The following is a 17,633-nucleotide window of genomic DNA, read 5'->3' on the forward strand; positions in this document are numbered from 1 at the left end:
AAAGTGCAAAATGGCTCTGGCTGTTTGCGTGTTGTGTCCATTTGGTGCTCCTGACAGGTTGCTGCTCACTTTTTGCAGCAACAACTGTGTTCTTAAAATATCGACAGGATATCACTGAGACTGTGTTATAAGCTCTGAGGGGGACTTTACGCCATCAAATTCATAGGACAGACATTTTTCCTTTGGGTTGTTTATTAAAAATCAGAATTACAACATAAGGACATACACAAAATATAAAAGTGGAAAACCAATCAAACCTGCAGAATGATATCTAAGAAATGTGAGGAGAGTGTTACCACTGAAGTTTCTACACTCTTTAATAGGTCATAAAAAAGAAAACCACATGACTGATTTTTCCTCCTAAGTACTGTCTCTCTGATTCCACTGTCCTCTTTCCATTGAACTGAAAATGATTGAAGAAGACTGAGTGTTTGCTGAGGTCAGGGAAGGCTTCACAAGAGTCAGACATCCTCCTGTGGCTCAGTCTGTGGTTGTGCGGCGGTACCAGAAACGGGCCCTGAAGTCATCACTGCAGGTCATGAAGCCCGGGTTGGTTGGTGAGTGGACGATGCAGCGGACAATGTTATTGTGACCCAGAGACAGCAGGTTTTTCCTCTCGGCTGTGCGGGAGTCCCAGCAGCAGAGGCTGATGGTGCGCTCGTCAGGCAGCAGCACGTAGTCCTCCGTGTGGTTGAACACGCCCTGCGTACGGTGCATCTGACGGCCGCTCAGCCCTGCGCCTGCAACAGATGAGCCCGACAGGTCAGTCTAAGTAACTGAGCATTAAAAAAAAATGCTGTAATCATTTTCACTGTACTTTCAAGTAAATATCAGCTGATAAATGCTGTCCTTACTTCCCATGTTTATCAGCTATCATGTGTACTAACAACCGATACCCAAAAACTAAAGTGCTCAAATTATAACAGTGAAGGCCAGATTGTGTGTTAGCGAGTTACTCTACAAACATCCAAGTATAGTCAGTCCAACTCAAACACAGAAAATAAGTCAAGCGTTGGAGAGATGCCAGCCAGAGCCTGACCACCGATGAGGAAGCGCTCACAGAGAAACAAGATATTTGGGCTCACTTTAGCTTCTGTCCCTTAGAACAGAGATGGATGTGAATCTGTTTCAATTCAGTACTTTCACATAACAAAAAACTGTCTCATTGGTGAAATGATGTCATGGTGAAACAAAGTGAACTGAGGATAGACAATATTATTACTGCCTAAAATCACAGACACTGATTCCAAACAGGTTTTCCTTTAATAATGAGCATCTCTGTGCATGTGTGGTATCTGTGTAACACACTGTAGTATGTATCTTCTTAGATGCACAGCACATCCCTTCCTGAGAGTAGGCAGCTCTCAGAGACATGCGACCATAAAACACGTGTAATTGATAAATTGTATAGCTTATGCCAGTTGAGCTGGATTCCAGCCAGTCTATGCTCACTGCTACTGCCCTCATGCATGTGGCAAGTGTCAAAAGTGATACTGTGAGTGCTGGCGGATGGTGTGTTTTGTTATCATTTTGGTTGGTTGCGAACCGCTAAACTGTTGAGACTGAACAGGTTGGATCCTACAGGTGTTTCTACGATGACTCACTGCAGAAGTGGAGCAATAGAGCTGCAATAGTTAGAGAAAACTTTTCAGCAAGCTTTTTAAATCTTTTACAGGAGAAGAGAGCAGCAAGTCAAGCTTGCCTCAAGTTGTGTAAACTATGATGACAACACAGTTTGCATAATAATAACCAAAAGCGCAGACTATAACCGTAAGCCACTTTGCAACCCACCTCAAATGTAGCTCCTCCTTTCATGATGCCTGCTCTGTTCTGTGCTCACTACTTCACTGTTTTGCTTTCCCACTGTGGACATAGAATAGTGGGTTTTACGGCTCTCTAATAATCACCTCTGACTACGGTGGCCCTGACTGAATTAAGCTTGCACGGATACACCAAAATATCAGCTGTGGCTTGTAAAGTACACATGTTATTTATGTGATCAACACACAGAATGCCATGATTCTGTCACATTGACTGCCATTCACAAAAAAGGCAGTACAGATGAGTTGCAACACCTCTAACATCATCACACTGAGCTGTGTACCCATTCCTCTGCTCTTCACTCAGCTGACTCACAACTGCACAGCAACACATAACACCAACCACATTATCATGTTTGTTGCTAACACGACTACGTTAGCACTGATAAGCAACAACGATGATTCCGCAGATGCCGATGAGCCAGTAGCTGTCAAACTGGTGCACAGACAACAATCTCTCAACGTCAACACAACTAAAGGTCAAAGGAGCTTGCAAAGAAAGGCGTCTGGACTTCTTTAAGTTACTTGAAGACGTTTCACCTCTCATCCGAGAAGCTTCTTCAGTTCTAAGGTCAAATAGTGGAGCGTCCCAGATATAAACCTAGTGGGAGTGACCCCCCACAGAGGGACAAAAGGACCCCCTGATGATCCTCTAATCGCCTGAGCCAAGGTGACTGAGAACCTTCACAGACATAACACAACTAAAGAGCTAATGTTGGATTTCAGGAAGACCTGACCCACTCATCATAAACTGAGATTGTTGGAGGATCAAGTTCGTCTGTGTCCATATAACTGAAGACGTCTCACACAAACAACACCATCTCCTCAACAAAGAAAATTGTTGCAGAAACTACACTTCCTGAGAAGGCTAAAGTTAACAAGCGGCTATGCAACAGCTTTTATCCCAAGGCCGAAAGGCTTCTCAACACCAGGCTGCCTACCAGAATCCTCCTTACTGCCACACCCCTCCAATAACCGACTGATAGAAACACTCACTAATGCACAGACACTATATCCAAACGACAGACTGGCAGTCTTATACTGCTCTTGAAGAACGCACCTGACACCTGTCGTGGTCATATCTCTAAAGGCAAGGCATTATAGTCAGCTTAATCAGCTGTTTCTTCTTTATTGCACTTTTTCTAATGTAATTTATATGTTGCATATTTTATATTTTCCAGTTGGTTTATGGATTACATATTTATTTTGCATTCATATTTGTAAATCTTGGCATCTGAGCATGTTTTGTTATTTGCACTGTGTGTACACTGTGTACATGGCAATAAAGTTTACTTTCACTTAGCTGCTATTTGTCTTTGAGCAGCCGGGAACTTTTCTTCTTCTTGTCTCCAGTGACTGATGGAAGTGGACGTGGAGATGACTTGGTGACTTTAGGAACTATTCGTGTAGTACAGCATTTGATTGTGTGCCTACAGCTGCCTGATGTATGTTAATTTGCCACCATAAGAATGGTGATTGCATAACTCTAAAAATGAACCACACTGCAATCTTGTGCATGCATGAATGCTATTGGTTTGTCCCTGTACCCGTAAGAACATCACAAAGATGGAGAAATCTTCTCCACAGGCTAAATGACAGCGTGTTTATGGGTCAGATTAGAAGTTGCAGGGATGATGTGTGTTGCAGATCTCATTACAGATGCAGACACATCTCCAACCTAGAGCGTTACCAGTAGAAATCAATGTGATCTCTATAACACTAAGATCTCCAGCAGTGATGACTTGTCCAAACTTTGCCTGCAGAGTAATCTCACAAAGAATAACAGTACTTTTCTCTCATACTGAGATACAGGTTACCCAATTTTCTCCTTTTTGTAGACTTAGGACATTCACAGAGAGCAATCACGGCAGTGTTGTTGATTCCCTGCTAATATCAAATGCATAAGTGCTGAATGTTAGCAGGCAGCATTGTAGATAATATACTTGCTATATGACAGCAAAACTATAACTACCAGCATGTGAATGAGCAGCTGTGTAGTTAGGACTGCTTCTTCTTATACAGCATTTGTCTAGTCTAACTGAACTCACCTCATTCACAACTATTCACACAGGCATGTTTTTCTGCACCTAAATCCAGCACTGGATGCATCGGAAAACTACTTGGGGTTATTATCTTGTCCAAGGATCGAACAGAAACCTTCCAATTAGTACTTAGTAGACTAAATTATACAATTAAGCTCTGGTTTCCTGGGTAACCCTTTTTTTAAATGTGTAGCCTGTGCATAGGCCACACATTTATCTATAGTTATTAATTACTGTTAAATAAGCAGGGCATTGAAGCCCACAGGTTCCTTAAGAAAAGAATCAAAACCACATTAACAATTTTGAAAAAATCCCCCCAGTCTTTGAGCACAACGCATTACTACATCACTGTGCCTGCACCCACCACCCCCGAATTCTCAAAGCACGCCACAAGGGTTTTCTTATCAGATAAACATTCACAAAAAAATCTGAAACTATGATCATTCTTACAAAGGAGGAAGGAAGTGGCAATGCAACACGTCTGCAGACCCTCCAACATAGCGTCATCAGGCTCTTGATTTGGCAGGAGTTTTTGCAACATTTATCAGAACAGCAGTTGAAGACGGAACAGTCACGATTACTCATAATCTGACTCAGTGTGATGAAGATTGTAGGGAATGAAATCTTTTTTTACTGAGATCCAGCACTGCCAGCTGAAAGCTACTGTATATTTAAAACACAGCGTGGACCTCGATCACACTGATGTCCCAACAGCAGGTAATATGTAGCATCACAGAAAATAAACCAGTGAAGGCACGATGACCTGGTTATTGCAATAAAGTAAAATGTAATCCAATCAGCTGACAACAAGTTCTTCACTGCAGTTAGAAACATTAACTCAGCATTGCTCTGCTAGGGGGCAGTGTAGTCTTCACAAGCCAAAGAGCATCAAACCTAAACAGGCTGTAAGGGAGCAAGTGTGGCATGGACTTTCAAATCATTAACAACGGCAGATTAGGAGAGAAAAAATAAATAACACACACACTTCACATTTCACTGTGTGTTGTACTTGTATAACTATGCACGTGTCAACTAAACAATCTTGAACAGCTCATGCTGCTACACCACCATCCATAGATGACACTTTTATTTCTACATCTCCTCACTGTACTTGTCATTTCTCTCGTGAGTTACTGAGGATTTTTGATTTTTTTTTATTTTCCATCAGTAAGCTCTGCTGTTTTTGCCTCTGTTAGCTCCTTTTCACTGCTTTACTGAAACTATATATTTATTCTCTAAATGATCAATGTGAAATGGCCAAATATTACTTGAAACAGATACTGGTGGTTTTAAAAATGTAAATAAAGCATAACTTATCTCGTGATAAAAACTCCTTGATGACAGCACTGATCATTTCTATGCTACAGAAATGGTTTTCATGACCAACATAAACCACATCCAGGAGCACTTCATGCACTTTTTACTGTGCTTGTAGCACGTTCAACTAAACGCACTTAACCACACAAACTTATCATAAATGTCTCTCTCCTGACTGATGAAAATAATCAGGAGCAGAATGCTTGTAACGTTCCATGATTTTAAAGTGTCCAAATAAAGCTGCATGCAGCCTGTGACTCTATCAGAGGGAGAATGTTACAGCCCACCACAGACGGTGTTATACTGTCACAGCAACAGGATAACACAGCAGAGAGAGCAGCACTAAGCCACGAGGACGCTGACACACTTCCTGTTGAAATGCCGACACTGGTAGCACTTACAAGAAGGCACTTTTTTTTTTAAATCTCTTAAAAATGTTTAAAAAATACTTGAAGTTTTAATTGACATTTTTACAAAATGACCATTTTGAGAATAAATATATAGTTTCAGTAACAGCCATGAATAGCAGTGAACAAAGGTAAAATCAGCAGTGCTTACTGATGGAAAATTGAAGATATCCTCAATCAACTTGCCTCAGTATCACTGTCACAGATGTTAGATGGTAATATGTTAATATGATAAACATCAGGTAAATTTGCAGTGACCGTGGTTCAGTTGTTCAGGCAGTGACTGCAGAGGCAGAGTCCAGTGACTCTGTCACCCATGTTGGATCTCGTCCAGTATAACTGTTGATAACATAATGATATAAAGTGTGTGGCATTTGTTTGTTTACTTATAACTGTCATAGTTTATCTCATCTCCATGACGTTTAGTGGGTTTTTTACTCACTTGACATGTTACGCATCTAAAATGGTTGGGAAGTGATAAGGGGTCACATGCCTGCAAAACCTCTATAGATTAGATATTTATAACATCGTGTAGATGGTATCTGCAGAGTGCGTTGAGAGAAATGACAGTAGAGTGAGGAGATGTAGAAATATAAAGGGTCGTGTGTGCAGATAGCAGTGTTGCAGCATGAACTGTTGCACATATGGAAGCGTAAACAGAGTTTATGCTTAAGAGTTTCAGACGCCACTTCTAAAAAACTGCCATTTTTATTGATTTGAAAGTCCATGCACACTTGCTCACTTCCACTGACTGTGGATCTACTGTAACATTATATAGTTCCCATGCTACAATACTGCTACCATAAGTGCTTTGTCTCTTTCACAGCATTACACAAGTCATAAAACTGTAGAATAACACGTGAAATTTACAAAGCATTGTGGATCCATGTGACAAAGTGACACCCAGCTTAAGTCCATTCAGCTCATGTTTGTATCATCTTAGTGTCTCTCCTGTAACTGCAGCTCATTCCTCTGGTTTTTACAGTGTTGAGCGCCACGTCTCTTTTTTCCTGTATTATTTCCTTCTGATTTGTTTAATTAAACACTATTAAATGTTTCAATATTATAAAAAAATTAAAAGGCGGATAAAATGGCATCATAAGTGATTTTTTTAAACTAAGGCGACCTCTAGTGCTGACTGACAAATAGGATCCTTATTACCACTGCATTATGATCATGCTTGATGGAGACGTTACAGAACAGTGCCTAAAAGCTGATAAATAGGAGTAAAAACCCTTTTTACTCAAGCATGGCACGCTAACACTTATCAAGATGAAACACTGCATATATCCATTTAGGAATTTTAAGGGACAAATGCAAAACATAACACTCTTGGATTTTCTCTCACACACACACACACACACACACACACACACACACACACACACACACACACAATGTGGGAGAAAGCGCATTTTAATTACGTTGACGTCAGCTAAGCTCCTTACTGTAAGTACTATCCAACCTCTGTCATTTAAATCCTAATAAGAATTTTTAATCAAACCACCTGTTCAGCAGCTGGAGAACAGTAAGCTTTGCCACTGCTTCCATCCACAGCACGGTTATGAAACTAAGAATTAAAAATCATTACAAAAAAACAACACAGGGACGGCAAACACATGATCCATGTGAAATTCTGTTCAATAGTGCCAATATGATACACAATCGTGTGTGAAATATAGAAATATAGATGCTGAGTAACATAGCAAAGTGTTAACAGCTGGGCTTCAGTCAGAAGCTGTGTGTGCTGTGTGGATGCTTTCAGTTCTTTTTTTAAAGTTTTATTTCTGTGCTGGACTAAAAACAGAAATGACATCCATGCTGAATGTTGTATAGATGTACAACAGGCACGTGCCAAATAAACTTTTGTTAAAACAGCCAGAGAGCTGACTTTTTTAGTTGGTTAGTTTGTGTTGTTTTACTTTATTTCTTGCATTTTTTTCTCTTTTCATAGTCTATACACTCGTGACAGAAACAATACATTTATATAAACTATATTTCTGGTCATATGTCTCAGCATGAACAGCTAATATGCACACTAGATAAATGTAATTCTTGAGTGTTAGAATTTTAAATATGAATTTGCCATAAACTTGTTATAATATTTATTTTTTATAGGTTTTAAATGTTGCAAGTAGCTCACTATAGGTAAGTTATGCATCAGCAAACCTGTGACTGTGAATGCTTCAACTGCCATAGTTTAGAATAACAGCAAATCCTCCCTACCTGTGTACTTGACCAGAGTCCTGCCTGTTGAGATCTCCCAAAGTTTGACCACCGAGTCTTTCCCACTGGACAGGATGTACTTGGAGTTCTTGGAAAAGATGGCGGAGCACACCTCCGCTCCATCATGTGCCTTCTCAAAGGTCGTCACGCAGCGGTTAGAGATACCGTCCCACAGCTTGATGCTGCCGTCCTTGCTGCAGGTGACATAGCTATTAGCTGTGGGGTTGTAGCTGACCCCGCTGATGGTGTCTGTGTGCTGGTCCAGTGGGTTGCAAGACACGAAGCACTGGAAAGTGTTGACATCATAGAGGCGCAGGGTGGGGTGCTGCGTCCCCACTAGCAGGAAGTCACCAGAGGGGTGGAAGGAGATTGAACGCAGCATTTCTGCTTCCTGTGGGTAAATCGAAAGGCGACAACTGGATTACAAAGATTTGCATTTATATACATCAGCTTTGGCACTTTGGATTTGAATATGTCCGACCTGTATATATTTAAAGGCTCTTTTTGCAGAGGGCTTGGAGTAGTCAAACAGTTTGAGGGTGTAATCTCTGGAGCCAGATGCCAGAATCTGTTCGGTGGGATGGAAGGCAAGGCAGGTGACTTCATCGACGTGGTCGTACAGCGTCCGAATCACAGGGTGATTCTCCATGTTTTGCTGCGCCGTCTCATTCATCATCACCTGATGTATGTAGAAATGAAAAAATGTCAGTGCACTGGCTTAAAAACATCCAGCATGCCTGTGCTGTCTGAGCTGCCTCACCTCAATGGGCATGGCACTCTTCGCCAGCATGCGCTCAGTATCCAGGATCTTGATGGAGGCGTCAGCAGAGCCTGTAGCGATCAGCTGACCATCTCGACTGTATGTAGCAACGCGGCAAGGGCCCTTGTGAGATGTGACGTAGCAGGTCTCATACTCTGACGCCTCTGGAGACATGGTCTGGACGTCTGCGTCAAATTCCAGATCGATGCCAACACCCGGGGCTACAGTATCGGAGCGACCGATCGCATACTGAACAGCACTATCGTCATTTTCCATCCCTGTAATGGATTATAGGTTGTAGTTAGGATCTGAAGACATACAGTACAAAAACCAAGATGTGGATGAAACAACTGCTACAAAGGCCTGAGAATCTGAGATTATAACCCCAGATAGAGGAGATTAGATAACTAGATAGAATAAATAAAGCCAGTAAAAGTAGCACCAGTAGAAGACTTGAAAAATCTGCCCTAAAAGAAAGTCAGTCACTCTATAATCAGTCATGTTTTTCTTTTTCAAGCTGTTTTAGTGTGTTCGGTCTGAGCTTCATAGTCCTGAATCTTTGTCCTAAGGGCAGAGGGGAAAAGACAGTGTCCAGGGTGAGCTGCATCCATTACGACACAGCTGACTTTTTAGCACATGTTTCGTGTATATGTCAGTCAGAGGTGGCAGACTGGAGCTAACCTAGCAGAAAAATTAGGAGGAAGCTAAAAGCAAAGGGTCAGCAGTTTGGAGGCATTTCACACTGCTATGTCTACTACGTCAGCCTCTTTTCATATCTTTGCAAAAGTTTTAACTTAACTGGAAACTGTGGTTATGCCACATGAGTGTTTCGGAGGATGCAAAAGGGAAAAGTCCTGCAACTGTAAATGGTGCTGCAGTATGGCACACACTAATGACTCTCACTTTCAATCAAATCAATCAAAATAAGACCAGTGCAAACAAGCAACGCATGCAGAGCAGAGAAGAGTGTGACTGATAGATGATCCCAAAGGTCTTACTGAAGTGGAAGAGTGCATTCTTCAAGCAAGTCAGAATTAGCATTATTTGTTTCACTTCAAAAACAGCTCGTCTTATAATTAAGCAAAAGCTATGACGTCGGTGTCGGCTGTTTCTTTTAATTGTACAAAATACTTTTAGGTATCCCCCACCCTCCACCCCAAGATGCTGTTTTCAAGATCAGAACATGGTCTCAACTCTTACCTATCTTTGCCAGCTGCATGAGCTGCTCAGAGGGAGACACAACGCTCTGTGGCTTCACCTCATTGATGAGACTGTTGGCGATGCTAGTGTATCCATCGTAGAGCAGCTGGCTGATGATAAGCTTGTACAGGTGCTGTCGGTCCTTCAGAGTCGGTTTGGGACGAAACATGTTGGGCCACTGTCACCTAAACCGGGTCGTGACAACTGTGTGAACTAAAGTCGAAAACAAAATGTTAACAACCTGCCCCAGGTCTATATTAGCGGATTGGGTTAATGTCAAATCACAATATTAGCGAACACCGTTAGCTGTAGGTATGCTAACAGTGTGGCAGTTATAAGGAATGAATGGATGTGTTAGCCTTGCAGCTAACAACGTTAGCTTTGTTGCTACAGCGATGACAGAACTAAAAAAGAACAATGTGTCCATTGTGAACCATGAGCCTGTGCATTGTCCAAAAGAAGCGGCACATGCTACTTAACAACATAACTGTAAAAAATTATCTGTTTTTAACATTGAAACACATAAAACATACCAACCCTCTTAAAAGTTCCAAGTGCGCTTCTTGATCCGAACGTCCGTTACGTAATACGTATTATGTCTGTACGTCACCGCACAGAAAAGCGTCATATCCGCGCGACGCGTTTCTGGAGCCGCCATCTTGCTCAGGGGCTCTGGCTAAGGTTTTGGCCTATTCCGATACAAAATACCACGCTTTATGCTGCTTTTTGTTGTTCAAATGAAAATGATAATAGAATAACGTTCAGCTAGTGAAAGCCGTTTAATTTGATACATCATAGTTAGAAATCCTTTTAAGCTAATGGTTTATTGACCCCTGAAACCAAATGAAGGTAATGCTGATTAGAATACGTTAAATAAAAAAGAACATATAAAGTAATGTATTGAAAAGATGTTGAAAATTAAGTTTGTCAGTTCACTATATCTGACATTGTGCCCTGCAAATTATTGAAATGAATTATGAATTATTAAAATGAGCACATTGTAAAATATTTCTCATTTCACTAATGCCTTATACATTAACAGTTATATATACCCCAAACTCCGTTTTTAATAGACAAAGATCCCGTTGGGGTTGCATCAGAAAGTTATGGTATAGGCTTTAGATGGACTTGTGTGAGGATTCTCAAAGAAGACATTTGTGGATAGAAGCCAATGAAAAAAAAGAGTTTATATTGGGCTTGAGGATTGAAAGTCAGTAGGAACAAGACAGAATACATGTGTATGAATGAGGGGGAGACAGATAGAAAGATGAGCATACAAAGGGTAGAGGTAGTGAAATTAGATGAGTTTAAATACCTGGTTTCTACCATTCAAAGCAACAGACAGTACACAAGAGAGGTGAAGAAGAGAGTGTAGGCAGAGACGAGTCAGTAGAGACGAGTGCCAGAGGTGATTTGGGACAGAGGAATAACAGCAAGACTGAAAGGAAATATGCACAAGATTAGCTGCTGTTATGTGTGGTTTGGAGACAGTTACACTAACAGCAGGGCAGGAGGTGTAGCTGGAGGTGGCAGAGTTGGGTATATCAGCTCAGGTTCAGGTTGAGCAGTCTGGGGGCAAAGTTAGAGAAGCAAGACGGAGACGGTTTGGACATATGCAGAGTCAGGAAGACCTGAGAAGAGTTTAATGGATGTAATGAAGGAAGACATTCAGAGACTTGGTATGAGAAAGGGAGCAACCAGAGGAGAAAATATCACTACTACCAATAGTAACATTGGTAAGTAAAAAGAAATATTGCAAAAAAAAAAACAAAGCAAAATTTTAAAAGCCAATCAAAAGTTATAGTTAGTACTTTTATTGCTTCTGAAGGTGCAAGTGAAGACCAGAGAGAGATGGTGAGCACGTTCATAACATGTCTGTTTCTATTCTGGGACAGGATGTTGATGTGATGCAAGTACCTGATGATCCACTCAGGCACCAGGCTGAACTGGAACACCAACACGTTTTATACAACAAGACGGGTGAGCAAGCTGTATTTCATAAGGAAGGTGAGATTCTTCCAAATTTGCAGTGAAATGAGATTTTCTGTCTCTAATTTGTGCTGGTGTGCTGGAGAGCAACATCAAAGGTGGCGACACGAGGAAACTGGATAAACTGATTAGAAAAGCAGGCTCTGTGATTGGCTGGACACTTTGAAACTGTGGTGGAGAAGAGGTCATCCATCATGGCTAATCCTGACCGCCCTCTGCATAACAACAAAAACAACAACAATAATATTATTAACACAATTCTAACACTTTTAATGCAAATACGTTCTATTTATGGGTTCAAGACTTTTTGTCAGCCATGATCCAGGAGAGGGCGCAAAAGAGCACCATCTCAGACACAAAGGGAAAGAAAAGTGTCAGTGATGGCAGCTGGTTGTGGACAAGAGTGGGACATGAGGCTGCTGTGCTTAAGCTACTGGGAAGATGAACACGTAAGTGGTTATAGGCCTGCAGCAAATCCCACCCACGTACAGATGCACACACATTAATGCTCAGTTACCACTTCCTGTAATGTGGTTCATCACTGCTAGTGCTGGCCAAAAACAAAGAGACAAAATGCACTGTAATACATTCAGATTACAGGGATGATGGTGGAAACCTGCTATGGAAAAGGTAGACTTTTTTGAATGATCCCCATCAAACACCGATGAAATAGGCAGAATACCTTGCAGTCCTTGCAGTGCGGGTACATTTTGAAGGAAGCTGATTGTTTTCTGTCATTTCTTATACCGCTCCAGTGGTGGATGCTCATATTTAACATGGCAAGAGCTTGAAATAATGAAATCGGTGCATGTATAACAAAGCTCAGAGTGAAGTCTGAGCTTCACACTGATCGAAACACTTTCTGATGGTTTTTTACTCTCTCTGTATGCTGTGAGAGGAGGTATCCCTGATATTGTCAACTCAGGCACAAAGGTCATGCTGTGAGCACAAAAGCCCCACCTACCTGCTGTTCAGATCTGCTGTTTACAACCACTAAGACATGGGGCTGAAAATGTCTATTTAACGTTTTGCTGCATAAGAACATTTTTTGTTGCTGATGTTGTTTCTAGAAGTATTTAGTACTACTGTGGTTATGCCAACATCCACAGTGTGACTCAGCATGTGTCAGACATTCCCAAGAGCAGCTGGACGCACATGGATAAAAGTCTACATTGCACCAAACAACCATCTCTCTTAAACTATGTTGTGCGTCGGCAGCTGAGAGGCCAGCAGGAGCAGAAGGAACATGTTGTTTGTCTCTTGTCGCTGCTGACCATCAGCTGTAAAACTTGACTCAACCTTGTATCCTAGTAACCTGAGCAACACAGCCAAATAACAATTTATCAACATCATCAGACCTCTGCTGACTTTTTTTCAGCAGACTCCTGCACACATAATGCAGGAGTCTGCAATAATCCTTTCTGTCATCGTTGTATTTTTACTCAGTTGTATATAGTATTTGTATTCTATTTTTATCTTATTGTATATTTATTTTATTTTATTCTACTGTATATAGTATTTTATTTTATTCTATTCTGTACAGTTGTGTACTGTATTTATTCTTATTGTATTCTAATTTTTGCCTCATAACTTTTGCACTGTCCACTTCCTGCTGTGACAAAACAAATTTCCCACGTGTGGGACTAATAAAGGTTATCTTATCTTACATCCACACACTGTGATTTTGTTTCATCTGACTGGGGCTTTAAAACCATGCACTAAAACTGTGCTTCCGCCCTACAGGGCAGTGTGCAGACTGTAGAAAACATGCGTGGTAGGAGGTGTCTTGTTGCCATGTCGACACAAACCATACTCTTAGCAGACTGGCCTCTAGTTGCCTTGGAGACCGGCTAGAGTCTGTGGCGGTGGAATGATAGAAAAACACTTTGTTTTTTAACAGCAGATGTCATCTGATAATTACACGGCTGATCCCACGTGATGACATCATGTTCAGAATAACAGCAGTAAGGATTTGACAGCAAAATTAAAGCATTTAAAGAAAGATTTTCATTAAAGGGGACATATTCTGCTAATTTCCAACTCCATCTTTCTATTCTTGGAGTCTATAAGATTCCCATTTTTAAAAAAAAGTGTCTGTCTTATAGCAGGCCTTAATGTAGTTTATATTATGTTATATATTATGAAACATGCCATTTTAGTTTCCCTCCCACTTTGTTAAGGCCAACTTTGTTCTGTTTGGCTGCTTCTTGCAAACAGAATGTTTGAGTAGCTGGTGGGCGGGGCCCAAACTGGCAACATTAGAGATGTTTTTGGTTGCTTAAATATATATTAAGATACAAATAGAGAAACTGAATATATGTGTAGTTAATAGTTTTGTGTTAACAGTGGATCGATTTGCTTGTGTGTATTCATCGTCATAGTAACAAATTCATGAAAGGCCCAACACGGCCTGTAATTAAATACATGGGCTGCATCGTCACTTTTTGTGAAACTGGCCAGTAGAATCATAAAAATCTGACGCCTGAGAACAACTTAAACATATAAAACAACATTAGTTTGCATTTTTATACTGAATTGTTTTAACTAAACCTAACCAAAGATACAGAACTGTAAAGTGAAGACAGAATGAAACAAAAGAGGACAAGTGAACAATCTTTAATAAAGGACAGGTTTGACTTATCCGATCACAGCATCCAATAGTGTTTAAACAATATAAAACCATGAATTCAAATCACATGTATTAGTCTGATCAGCTGCATCTTATTATTTAGTGGGAAGTGAATTCAGATGTTTGTGCTGTCAGCATTCACAATACAAAAAAAGGTTGTTGATATCTGGATGTTAAAAATACTACACATTACTCTGTTTTTGTTCTCACCTGTCCACATTTAGTTTGTTTTTACCCACAATTGCAAATTTCCTAGCATCTCTCTTTTACCTATGTTTTTTGTGGTTAGCCTAGTTGCAGAGCACTGGCAGAACTAGTAAATGCTTGCATGCACAGTGTGAACACATAAGCTTGCCATTAACATTTTAAGGCAATATATATATGTAAATAAATACTAATGTTAAAAAGTATAAATCATTTATTGTTAGGTCAAATGTTTGATTGGATCCAAATGATGACTGGTCCGTAGTCTGCCACTGTCATATCAGCTTTGTTAGGGAGTGTGGGCATACTGAAGGCTGTGTTAACATCTTGTTGGACTGCTCCTTTAAAATGCAGCACGTGTCCATCTCCATCATCTGGTGCCGTAGCTATGGTAACGACATTTTCTTGCTGTTAGCATAGGTACAGTAGTGTGAAGCCACCTGCATTTTGCATTTTGTCACCAACCCTGAAATTAATTATTCGAAATGCAGAAATAAATATAAATAAATAAATGTATAAAAGTGATGCATCTCAAATGAAAAATAATAGAAATTAAGGATGCATGCGTTGAGTCATACTTTTGGCAGGGAATTTGAAGGGTAGGTGTGTAGCCACAGGAAAAGAGCTATGATCTAATGTGTTGCTTGTTGTCTGAGTCTTTAACGATGGTAGAAATTTCACCATTAGATATTTCTCCTTGTTTTCCACTGCATTGTTTGAGAACAAACTCACCACATTCTATCTTTGCCAGTGTACTCTGGTTCAAGCTAAGGAGAGCTACTGCCAAAAATAACTCCTTGTCCTCACTATTTTCTGTCTGAAACAGATCAATACAGTCAACAATCTGTCTCTTAATATGCAGTCAGTCTCAGCAAACCAGTAACAATATATGGAGCAAACCTATGTGAGTCCAAATGGGATAAATGAACATTGCTTTACAAGCACGTGCATGTGAACTCATGTACTTCTGCACAATAATACATGCTGTCTGACGGGGGCTGTTGTTGGAGGAGGGAAATTCACTCCAACCTCTCACAACTCATCCATTTGTTCTATGCTTGAGAGAGTGAGAGCAGCACATGTGCAGCCAAGCAGCCACATCAACATTAGCTTTGCTGCACCCTTGTGTATGTGGGTGTATGAAATACGATGTGTGGGAGGAAGTAGGTGGGGGGCAGCGATCATATAAGTGAACCAGGAGTCAGGTACTGCCTCAAACTGTTGACGGTAAAGTCAGCCGCTGAAGGTAAGCTTGCCTTTGTCACTGCACTTCCTCTGTCCTAGCCCGTTGCTTTCACTTTTTTTTTTCTGTCCAACTGTGTTAGCCTCGTATCCTTCCATCTGTGCTTAGGGCCTCACCGCTCATTCACTCCCGCTGATCTCTTTCTGTATAATCTATGTTTTCAACTTGTCCTCCGGAAGTCTTTGTTTGACAGTCACACACACACACACCCAGCCAGCCCTTCTCCTTCCCTCACTCCCCTCCTCTCTGCCTCACCACTTTCAGAGTGCATCTTCTCTCTCATTTGCATTTCTTCCGCTTCCTCGTGACAAGAAACAGTTCATGTCAAAGAGCCGTGAGAGAAGATCAGATTGGAGAGGTGCTAGATGGCAGAGCAACACGAAAGGAGCAGGTACACAGAGGATGGGCCGGTTCACTGTGAACGGCTGTTTAGACTGGATAACTATCAGTGACTGGAGTGCAAAGCGAGACGGTAAGTGACTTCTGCTTTATTGTCTTCTGCTGTTTTTTCTTCTCTCAATTGTTGCGCCTGAGTTTTGACCTAGTTAAACACACTAAGTTCTGGTTTCTGGCAGTGCTGTTCTTACCTAAACACTGTGATGGCTGGCAGCACTGTCAGATATTTCCTCTTTTCAAACTTTCATTTTATAAAGTCACATCCATAACTGGAAATGACATTTTCACTTTCCACAGACACATTTAATACGTCTTCTTTATGTCCCCATGTCGAGAGATTTTTGTGATGTTTTGTTCTTAGTGCAAGCACAGGCTGGTGTTTCAGCACAGCGCAACTTCTTCTTAAAACTAACTCGCACATCTTTAACCTCTTAACAACCATTTGGTCAGTAACAACCCATCCAGGGTTAGGGCTGGAATTTAATTTTTTTTTGACACATCATAATAAATACGGAAATATCCAAAAATTACAAGTTGTTACTCTTCAAGTTTTAAGTCGGCTGTTGCAAGCTTTTCCACTTGGTGTTCCAGATATGAGAAAGGTGGATGCTCACTAAACCCTAACCTTTATCTCTCACTTAGACTAAGCGTGCTTATAGGATGAAAGCTCCCTTCATTTCTCTTCCTACATGAAGTTGCAGCATGTGCACCATATGACATATTTACATAACGGTAAGGAAGTGAAAGCACATTACAGCAGGAGGGTCGAGCTCCATGAATAATGTTGTAAAAGTAAGACACACTCACAAGGGGCTCTTCGCTCACTCAGCCGAATGTGAGCAGAGACCAACTTTCCTCAGTTCACAGCACCAGAAAAAGTCTCTGACGTGGGCGTGCTCATGCTGTACAACCAACAAAAGAACGTGTCGAGTGCCAACTGTACTTCTGTGGGTGAATTATGCAAAATCACCATCACAGCAACAGGAAATGAAATTTTCTCACTCTAATGCACAGCTCCCCTTTGATTTGCTTTGATCTGATTATTGCACCAATATGACAGTCAGTCAGGACCGAACGCTGCCACATGATACTCTGAACATCAAAGGTTTGCCTTATAATTGATGCAGACTGGTGACAGAGGTAACAGCTAATGCCAGCAGACATACTTGATTTGGCGAGATAAAAGCCCGCCCCAACACACAGACACACACACACACCACTGTGACACTACATGCGCGTATGTGCACATTTCTCTCCACGGTTTCGACTAACATTTCCACACGCAGTGCACATCTTAACCTGCCACTGAAATGAAAAAGGAGAGCTTGAAATGCCTTTGCTCCCACTGTGGATATTATTGCTCATTATCACAATGATATTACTCAGAACCAAGTGTGTTT

General features: G+C 41.0%; 2 protein-coding genes across 9 annotated transcripts in view; one reads left to right on the top strand and one right to left on the bottom strand.

Annotated features, from left to right (window-relative positions):
• Positions 1-186: 186 nt before the first annotated feature.
• cstf1 (cleavage stimulation factor, 3' pre-RNA, subunit 1) overlaps positions 187-17,633 on the bottom strand; it is a 27,300-nt gene continuing 9,853 nt past the window's right edge. The window contains exons 2-7 of one of the 5 annotated variants that reach the window (XM_082532958.1): positions 11,690-11,976; positions 9,773-9,985; positions 8,573-8,850; positions 8,294-8,491; positions 7,813-8,203; positions 187-740 (exon numbers count right to left, since the gene is read on the bottom strand). In XM_082532958.1, the coding sequence (XP_082389084.1) occupies positions 481-740; positions 7,813-8,203; positions 8,294-8,491; positions 8,573-8,850; positions 9,773-9,941 (1,296 nt within the window). In that variant the 5' untranslated portion in view covers positions 9,942-9,985; positions 11,690-11,976 and the 3' untranslated portion in view covers positions 187-480. Of the gene's footprint in view, positions 741-7,812; positions 8,204-8,293; positions 8,492-8,572; positions 8,851-9,772; positions 9,986-10,305; positions 10,958-11,689; positions 11,977-17,633 lie in introns of those variants that run through there. The other 4 variants (XM_082532959.1, XM_082532960.1, XM_082532957.1 and 1 more) reach the window with 4 other exon arrangements.
• znf831 (zinc finger protein 831) overlaps positions 10,978-17,633 on the top strand; it is a 25,124-nt gene continuing 18,468 nt past the window's right edge. Inside the window, exons 1-3 of one of the 4 annotated variants that reach the window (XM_082532952.1) lie at positions 10,978-11,508; positions 11,668-11,752; positions 16,156-16,309. The gene's annotated coding sequence lies outside the window, so the exon portion shown is untranslated. Of the gene's footprint in view, positions 11,509-11,667; positions 11,753-11,985; positions 16,310-17,633 lie in introns of those variants that run through there. The other 3 variants (XM_082532953.1, XM_082532954.1, XM_082532951.1) reach the window with 3 other exon arrangements.

Source organism: Aulonocara stuartgranti (genome assembly GCF_965226115.1).
Source record: "Aulonocara stuartgranti genome assembly, chromosome: 5".
NCBI classification, from domain to species: Eukaryota; Metazoa; Chordata; class Actinopteri; order Cichliformes; family Cichlidae; genus Aulonocara; species Aulonocara stuartgranti.